The following is a 9,992-nucleotide window of genomic DNA, read 5'->3' as shown; positions in this document are numbered from 1 at the left end:
CATCATTGGTTTATTGTATCATCACCGGCAGGGTAGTGGACGTAGGCCGAGTAATTATGACTTTGATTTTGCAGGCTGCTCGGGGCACCTCCACTGTTAGCATGCCCCATTCGTCGACGATCACTGACCTCTGCCATGAAGCGGTGATTGCTTGGGATGATAGTGAGGCACTGATGTGGACGAAAGGCGATGTATCATTGGTTGAGCCCCTCCCGAGGGATAAGAGAAGTAGACATATTACTAGTAGTCAGGGAGAGGCTTCATGGACTGGAGCATAGTCACAGCCCGTCCCACAGCCATCACACGCACGACAGGTGGAGACGGGCAGTGGACAGACCGACCATCACCGTCTCGATGAATTAGAGCGCATGATGAGGAGACAGTGGCGGATCACACGCGAGCACATGGAGTATGTGCACGATTTTAATTGAGTGCTTGCACAGCGTTTCCCTGCGACCAGTCCATCTGATGAGCCATTCCCACCACCGCCAGAATTTTCATACAGACCTATTGAGGTTGACATTGAGTATGATGATGAGGAGGAGGTTGAGCTATCAGGTGAGGATAGCGAGTCCTGATGCTCGCGTATGAGGTACGTAATCCCCTGTTTTTCTTGGTTTATTACTGTAACACTAGTGACTAAAATGCATAATTAGTGCGGAAGCTTTAAAATATAATTTGGAGAAAATGTGTTATTCTTAAAAATTTTGGGCAGCATCTCCCCGTAAATAGGACATGCCACCTGTCTCAAACAACATATAAAATACATGCAAAATATTTTCATAACCATGAAATACCAAAACAAGATTTACAACATTTTCCAAAATAACCATATCCATAACATAACAAAAATAACGTCCAATTGAAATATCCAAAGTTTGGAATAATCCATTCTCTCGCTTCGACAATTCAGGGATGATCAGTCTTTCTTACCTATGCCTGCATCAAATGAACATAAATGGAATGAGTACAAAACTCAGCAAATGGAATCAATACTAACAAGATACATATATATAATTTTAGGGTAAAACATAAAATGAATAGCCTCAATTTCATTTTCTTGAAAACATATCCATTTCATTTCATAAACGTCGAATCATCATTAATATCATCCGTCAAGAATCATAATACAAGAATACATAGGGATGATATTCATTTCATTGATCAACTGAAGAATTGATAGTTCTTATCAGATAGTTCATTCATTGCTAACCCTCTTCGTAAAAACGAATCTTATAGGAGGGACACGTACCTCTGAATAAAATGCATCTTATAAGAGAGCACATGTTTTCATCGTTATAAGATCATGCGATGCATTTAAGAAATGATTCCACTTACTACACTTGGAGCACTTGGTTTCCTAAACCTTGATGGTGATCCTACAATAATAAACCCAATAACTAACCATTAACACTCAAATAACATTAGATGACCATTTAATCCAATACATCAATCACAACTATCATGCCCTAACTCCATCATCTTCAATAACTCAAGAACAAGAAGAAAAACCACTTACCTTTGTCCCTTTCACTAAAAAGATGAAGTTCCAACTCCGGATTGAAGATTAATTGCTTGATTGAAAGAAATGATAAGAAGAAAATGAAGAACCCTAGCTTGGAATCGTTGGAGAAGAGAAAGGAGGAGAAGAAAATGAGGAAAAGTTGTTTCTCAACCGATTTTATATCTTAAAACACCCAAAACACATTTTTGTACTGTACTGGTCGCTCGGGCGGTCATAAATTACCGCCATAGTGCGGACGTTTCTGTCCAAAACCCAAAATTTCAGAACCAGTGGCGCTCGGGCGGCCATTTCTTACTGCTCGGGCGCCGCTTTGCGTACAACCGCCTCAAAGATCGCCTCCGAAACGCCTTTTCCCTTCATATTTTGGAAAAATGGTAAACATGAACGTTGTAGCTCTGTGTCTTGGCTTGAATCTCCAATTAGCCTCATGTCATTGGAAGGTCTGAGTAAAACGTTATGCTCAATTTCCCAACATGTGTCACTGGAAGAACGACTATACACACGACACACTTCGGGACACTTTTGGCTAATCTTCCACTATGATTTGAACAAAACTCAAAACATGAAAGTTATAGCCTTATGTCTTATCTTTCTAATGAAAGTGGCCTCACATCATTCGGATCAATATACAAAACATTATGCTAATAACCACAACTACTGCCATAGTTTCATACCGTTTTAGCACTTCCATTACCTACTTAGCTAAAGATCAACTTTCTATTCTACCCATACATTCTCTGTTTCATTCTATATCATTCAATACCATTTATATCATATCTTGAAACGATAAACCATCACCATTACATCACATATCCCCAAACGATTATCATAATAAACCATAAAAAGAATAATGACCATACTTAATCATAATCATTACCTTACATCATATGCATACGAATGTCTGGGCGTTACAATTCTCCCCTCCTTAAGAAATTTTGTCCCCAAAATTGCCATTACTGTGCAAATAACTCAGGATATCGCTGCTTCAGTCCTCCTCTGGTTCCCACGTTTGCTTCTTCAACCAACTGATTACGCCAAAGAATCTTGATAATGCCAATCTCCCTATTCCTTAGTACTTTAACCTTGCGATCTAAATCTGGATTGGTACTTCTTAATAAGTCAAGTTCGGCATCAGATCCAACGCTTCATGTCTGAGAACATGGGAAGGGTTAGAGATGTACTTTCTGAGCATTGAGACGTGAAATACATTGTGGACTCTATCCAAGTCCGGCGGTAAGGCTACACGATATGCTCTTTCTCCAATCCTGTCCAGAATTTCAAATGGGCCGATAAATCTTGGGCTCAGCTTTCTTTCCTGCCAAATCTCATAATGCCTTTGAGAGGAGAAATTTTGATAAAAACATGATCTCCAACTTCAAAATCCAAAGGCCTCCTTCGGTTATCGGCATAACTTTTCTGTCTGGTTTGGGCCGTATTCATTCTATCCTGGATTAAAGTAATCACATCAGCTGTCTGTTGGACCTGTTCTGGTCCTAACATCTTTCTTTCACCGACTTCATCCCAGTTCAACGGTGACCTACATTTCCTGCCATACAATGCCTCGTATGGTGCCAAGCCAATCGTCGCCTGATAACTATTGTTATATGTAAATTCCGCAAGTGGCAATTTAGAATAACAGCTACCAGGAAAGTCAATCGTGCAGGCTCGTAGCATATCTTCAAGAATCTGAATCACCCTCTCTGACTGCCCGTCACTCTGAGGATGATAAGCTGTGCTAAAAGCCAACTTGGTGCCCAAGGCTCTGTGCAAGCTCTTACAAATTTCAGAAGTAAACCTTGGGTCACGACCAGATAAAATTGACACAGGAATACCATGAAGTCTCACAATCTCAGCTACATAGACTTCAGCATACTGGTTCATTGTAAACATTGTCTTGACCGGAAGAAAATGAGCAGAATCCCAGATGGAGTTGTAACCCTTCGGTGCTCTTGGAAGTCCCGTGACAAAGTCCATAGTGATGTGCTCCCACTTCCACTGAGGTATTGGGAGGGATTGCAAAGTTCCAGCAGGTCTTTGATGCTCAATCTTTACCTGCTGACATGTTAGACATTCGAATATGAACTTTGCGATATCACTTTTCATACCTGGCCACCAGTAGAGACGTCGGAGATCCTGATACATCTTGGTGCTACCTGGATGTATCGAGTATGGTGCGGTATGAGCCTCTGTCAAAACATCCCGTCGAATGTCATCACCACTGGGAACACATATCCGCCCTCTAAACATTAACAAATCATCATTGTTCATCGCAAACTCTGTATTTCCTTTCTCATCGGCTTTAGATCGCAATTTCATCAACTGATTGTCATTAGGTTGCTCCCGCCGTATCCTATCTGTCAACGTAGGTCGAATAACCAAAGTTGAAATCTAGCGATGGTCCCTTGCTCTACTATAGCAATCTCGCTTCTCTGAAGATCCAATAACAACGGCTTCTGAATCAATGAACTCAAAGAAGAAACCGACTTACGGCTCAAAGCATCTGCAACCACGTTTGCTTTACCCGGGTGTTAGCTAATGGTCACATCATAATCTTTAACAAGTTCTAACCACCTCCTCTGCCGCATATTGAGTTCCTTCTGAGAGAATAGATATTTCAAGCTCTTATGGTCTGTGAAAACTTCACATTTCTGGCCATACAGAAAATGCCTCCATATTTTCAATGCGAAGACCACTGCAGCCAACTCAAGATCGTGGGTGGGATAATTCTTCTTGTAATCCTTCAACTGACGAGAAGCATAAGCGATTGCTTTCCCACGCTGCATCAATACATCTCCATGTCCCATCTTTGACGCATCAGTGTAAACAGGGACGGATCCAGGAATAAAAGTTGGGGGGGGGTTTGAACTCAATATGATAAGTTATATATTATTAAAAAAAAATTTACATTATATCGTTCAACGAAGTTGTGCCCTACGAGATTTTAAAACATAAAATTCATCAATAATAGATTTTACATCAATATGTTTAGCTAAATCTCGTTCAATATAGAGTGTCAAACAATCGGCAAGAAAGTCATCCTCCATTTTATTGCGAAGTGCCGTCTTCACATGCTTCAATGCTGAAAAAGCCCGCTCAGTAGTGGCAGTAGACACAGGTAATGTCAAAACAAGATGAATCAATCTAGTCAACATAACATAAACACTTGACCGTCCACTCTCGGTCAATTGCTGACACAACTCAACAAGTGTAGAAACCTTTAAATTCTGCATCACATCAAGTTTATAATGTATCAATTCATACTCCAAAGCAACAATTTCTTGAGCTGTGAAATCTCCAGGATAAAACTTCTTCGAAAGCTTGCAAATATCATCACTGTTAAATGAGTCAAATGAATTTTTAGGATCTAAAGCTGTACTAAGAGAAAGAAGTTCCATCGATGACTCATTGAACCGAGTATTTAACTCCATCAAAATGAAATCTATTGCTGCATTAAAAACATCAAAGTGGTAATGATGTTCTATTGATGTTCCATTTTGAAATAGTTCAAGTTATAATCCTAAACAAGAATAAAATAATTATTAAACAAATAAACAAGTAATAGTCAATCAACAACTCAACAACAAACCATCAAGAAACCACAAATCACGCACATAGAAGCTATAAAAAACAAAATAAAAAATGTATAGCCGATTCTTACCTAGATTGTTGCCTTGCCGATGAGCAATTCGATTTCTTCGGGAGTCCGCAATTCTATTCTGTCGCTAAAGGGCTTGGGACTTGGGAGAGAAATTTTGTAGAATTGAGGTGGGGCGGATCAGAGGATATGGGATGAATTTGGTCTCATCCTTGTAAATGGATGGGACTTGATTGGACTAAGACATTGATGTACGACGGTTTTTGAAACAACCGTCGCTATTAGCAACGGTTTTTCAAAAAACAGTCGTTAATAGCGACTGTTTGAATTAAAACAGTCGCCGACCATCGCAAATATTAGCGACGGTTGCTGAAAAACCGTCGCTAAAAAAAAGTGGGCTGGGCTACAGCCCAGTACAGCCCTAGAATAAATCCGTCTCTGAGTGTAAACAATAAAGTCTTCAGTACCACACGGAAGTGCTAGGATAGGGACTGAAGTCAACTTATCTTTCAACACTTGAAATCCGTGTTGGCACTCGTTTGTCCACTCAAACTTCACCGGTTTCCTCGTCAGATTGGTGAATGACAGGGCTATTTTGGAGAAATTGGCAATAAAACGTCGATAATAACCTGCCAAACCAAGATAACACGCACCTCGGAGACCGTCGTAGGAATTGACCATTGTTTAATCGCTTCAATCTTCATGGGATCCACTGCAATGTCGTCTCTCGAAACGATATGGCCCAAAAATGATACTTGCTCTAACCAGAATTCACACTTTTTCAACTTTGCGTATAACTGCTTTTCCCTTAATAACTGCAATATAGTTCTGAGATGCTCGGCATGAAGTTCCCGAGTCTTGGAATAAATCAGGATATCGTCAATGAAAACGATAATGAAGCTATCCAGATATGGCTTGAAGACCCGGTTCATTAGATCCATGAAGACAGAAGGAGCGTTCGTCAAACCAAATGACATGACTAAGAACTCATAATCGCCATACCTGGTTCTGAATGCAGTTTTAGGGATGTCGGCTTCCCTAACTTTCAGCTGATAATAACCAGAACACATGTCAATCTGTGAAAACACTGTCGCTCCCTCTAGTTGATCAAAGAGATCGTCTATCCTCGGCAATGGCTATTTATTCTTGATCGTGGCTTTGTTGATCTCTCTGTAATCAATGCACAACCGTAAATATCCATCTTTCTTTTTGACAAATAAAACTGGAGCTCCCCACGAGAAGAACAAGGACGAATAAAGCTTTTGTCTATGTGGGGACCCAGATGCTAATTCATTTTCTTAATCGTTGTTAATATCAAATGTAACAATTAAGTAATGTGGGACATAAGTTTTTTTTTTAATACAAATGCGGAAACGTAATGTAATCAGTCTGATATACATATCAACCTAAAAGTACAAGTCTTGTACAACATATCTTTATGTCAAACTAGGGTTCAACATCTATACATCAAGTGTTGAGTCCTATTCTATTTCTGGGCCCGGATCTCCACGCTAACTGTAATCTCTCATCCTCTTCTTGTTCCTGATCCTGTCCCACCTGTTGTTATGCACACATACAAACACAACAGCCGGATAACTCCGGTGAGAAATACATCCAGTATAAACAATAAATAAATGCAATCATATAAAAACATATATAAAAGAATAAACAATCATCAATAACATGTATCAAGTCCAAAAACATGAATCGATATAAAACTGTAAATAAACTCGTGACTCGTCATCTCAGACTCGACTCATCTCTAATCTAGAAATCCCGGTTTCTGGACATTGTCTCATTTATCGAATCTCAGTGATAGGAGTTGATCTACTCCTAAGAAACATCGATATAATTCAATCATCCAGTGTCTCGGCATATCCGCCAATGACTAGGCATCTCTACCCATGACTCAATACACGCTTGCTATAAATCAATAGACTAGGCATACCAATCTCATTCAATTGCAAACATAAATGCAATAAAATAAAGTATGTTGTTTAGGGAAACTTAAGTCCAATCTGACTCAAGTCGATCTCCTGGTTAACATTGATTTATACCTTTCGTTCGTTGAATCCTGGCTCTGTCGAAGTCTCAAATTCGAAGCCTGTCAATACTCAATCTGGCAATGACAATATCGAGGGGTATAATATCAATACATCATTCAATTCAATACTGGATATAATCAGAACTCAATCAAATTCTGTTTCAATGGCATAACTGTTAGAGTAGGTGCCCGTCGAGCCAAGTGTTGGCCGAGGGTTCATGATTAAACTCTATGTATAAACAGTCTTTATTTTAATATTTGAATTTATCGTTTTGGCACCTCTTTATCTGTATACCCATGCTAGTTGCATAGATAAAGCCCTTGAATATACAAATAGTAGAAAGAATATGAGATGCTCATATGATGAGTATCATGAAACTCATATTTGCAATACTGTATATTCTAAACGGTTCCTAGTCGATTCAGCCGCCATTAAGAAGGATATAGGCCGCTCGAGTTAGAAACTAGTATCTGCGATGTGAGTACCATGTTTCATTGGTAGGGGACATTGTGATGTCCGAACATGCAGATAGGTGCTCCTTGTAGAGAGTGCACTGAACAACCCTCCATAAAAGGACTTTCCAAGTGGTTCTCACTTATCGAGTGGAAAATTCCTGGTTTATGGTTGTACACCATTAGTCCTTATGACCCGGGACAACATTGAGACTCTATGTGCTAGAATTACACTTTGACTTGTTTACCGACTCTCATGGGGTCATCAGGTGGCAAGGTTGGGTGTTCTGTCGAAACATATAGGAGTCGATGCATTGTAGTCGGGGATTCACCGCTTACCTTCGGGTATGGATATCCTATGTGTTTTCATGTATATGTAGTGTGAAATCTCTGATCAGAGTATGGTGGTAATTATGAAAGGAGTTTCATAGATTACACCATCGATGCAACTACGGCATGACACATAGTATCGATTCATTGACAACTCTCGATAAACCAATGGTTGTCGAATCGGTCGGGATATATGAGTTGAAGAGACCGTACTTTACGCTAACCATAATTGAATGGTTCTTGCAGGTATTATCATTTGATACCTAGGGAATCATGTAAGCGATGCTGCTAGGCGTTTAACATGATTGGTTGGGTATTATCAGACTTGAGTTCTGACGTTCTTATTATCAAGGAGTTGATAAGTAAGAATGGAGCAATTGGGGTATGCTCATATAAGGACATGTTTAGTCCGAATCACATGGAGATGTGAACCCACGGCTAGTTGTATCAATGAACCATTGAGGGCCACACAAGTGCTAGCTTTCTAGATCCTGTTGAGAAGTAAAATAGTTCAATGTGTTGAACGGCTTATAAATGAGTTTATAAGCGTAAGGAAAAATAAAAGTATGACTTCTATGAGAGAAATGTAATTTTAATTTATGAATGTGTTCTTAAATTAAAGGTTGGCCAAATAAATAATGTATTTGAAAATTGTGATTTTCATAAACATTATTATGGACTAAATTAAATTAATTCAAGTGTTGAATTAATTAAACACTAGTGGACCTAGTAGAGTCCAAATAATTAAATTAATTCAAGAGTTGAATTAATTAAATCAAATTGAGTCTTGTAGAGCTCAATTTAAATAAATTATTTAACTAGTGGACTTGAGTAAATTCAAGTAATATTTAATTAGTCTCAAATATGTTTGAGATAATTAAATTTAGTCCATGTTTTTTAATTTGTTAAAAAACCATATAATATATGCATGCATGGGAGGTGAAGAGTTGGGAGACAACTTTCTCAATATTCAAGACATGTGTCACACATGCCAACAAAAACTTTTTACACTACCAAGGCTAGTCTCCCTTCCCCCCATTGTAGCATGAAGTGGCCGAAACTTGCAAGCAATATTCTCTCAAGTTTTCTCTCAATTTTTCTCTTCAAGTGTTGAGGAAGAAAAATACTTCTCCTTGAAAAATCCTTTTATTTTTCTAGTGCAAAATAAGAGGGGTTCTAGTTTGCAAGTGGTGGGCCTAATTTGAAGGAAAGAAAGGAGTCCAAGGAAGCTTGTAGATCTTCATTCCATTCAAGAGCCAAGTTGTTTACAACTTGGTTGGAGCCATCATCAACATTAAGAGGTTGATAGGTAACTATTTCTAAACACACTATGAATGTCATTTTTGTGTTTTATTGTATTTGTTGCACAAAATAATGTGGTGGCCGAAAATTGTCTTGTAAAATCGAAAATTTTATGCTTCCGTTGTGCTTCCGGTCACCATAACCGATCCCCTTTCAAGTGGTATCCGAGCTATGGTTACGATTTTGTGTAGCAAATACAAGATATTATATTGAGATTGATTTCTAACCGCATGAGAATGAAATTTGCAACAAAAATTCAAGGTTTGATGGAGCATATTGGGCAGCATGTTGCTGCTCGTTTCGGGTAGCCCGGGCAGCCCGAGGGGCTGCCCATTTCGGGCGGCTAGGGCAGCTCGAGAAGATGCCCTAACAGCCCCATCAATTTAATAGAAAAAAAATTTTTTTTTGTTGCCGGAATCCGGCGACGGAGCTCCGGCGACGGCGATGACGGCTAGGGTTTCCAAAAGTGTTTTGGAATATCAAAGTGTCATGGGCCTTGAGTTGTTGGGCCATTAGATGGCTAACATGTTGGTGAATTTTAAATGGGCCAAAATGTTTTTTGGTGAAAAATAAGTTTTTGGGCCCTTAAGTTTAAAATTACAAAAGTTGTAATTTTTTCTCATGAAATAAATAATTGAAGTTGGACTTTAATTATTTATAGTAAATTGTGATTTATAAGAAATTCGGTTATAAATAAATTAATTGGAAAGTAGACAAAGGTGTTTGTATACTTTGTTAATTTA

General features: G+C 38.9%; 1 protein-coding gene across 1 annotated transcript; it reads right to left on the bottom strand.

Annotated features, from left to right (window-relative positions):
• Positions 1 to 2,478: 2,478 nt before the first annotated feature.
• Positions 2,479 to 4,329, bottom strand: LOC140827224 (uncharacterized). The gene is made up of 4 exons (XM_073189851.1): positions 4,097 to 4,329; positions 3,722 to 3,875; positions 3,241 to 3,577; positions 2,479 to 2,621 (listed from the first exon to the last, which is right to left on the bottom strand). Exons 1-4 carry the CDS (start codon positions 4,327 to 4,329, stop codon positions 2,479 to 2,481), a joined length of 867 nt encoding a protein of 288 aa, XP_073045952.1.
• Positions 4,330 to 9,992: the final 5,663 nt, after the last annotated feature.

The sequence above is a fragment of the Primulina eburnea genome, chromosome 3, assembly GCF_022965805.1.
Source record: "Primulina eburnea isolate SZY01 chromosome 3, ASM2296580v1, whole genome shotgun sequence".
Taxonomy (NCBI): Eukaryota; Viridiplantae; Streptophyta; class Magnoliopsida; order Lamiales; family Gesneriaceae; genus Primulina; species Primulina eburnea.
Note: the sequence above shows the minus strand (reverse complement) of the source record. Positions and strands in the feature narration are given on the sequence as shown.

What these genes read in the sequence shown, in the direction of transcription:
- LOC140827224 (XM_073189851.1), bottom strand. Translation starts at nt 4,329, where the DNA reads ATGGGACATGGAGATGTATTGATGCAGCGTGGGAAAGCAATCGCTTAT. An exon ending in CTCAATATGCGGCAGAGGAG is followed by an intron (nt 3,876 to 4,096) that starts GTGGTTAGAACT and finishes GTTGACAGATAG; the next exon opens with GATACGGCGGGAGCAACCTA. An exon ending in CACAGCTTATCATCCTCAGA is followed by an intron (nt 2,622 to 3,240) that starts GTGACGGGCAGT and finishes GTACCAATCCAG; the next exon opens with ATTTAGATCGCAAGGTTAAA.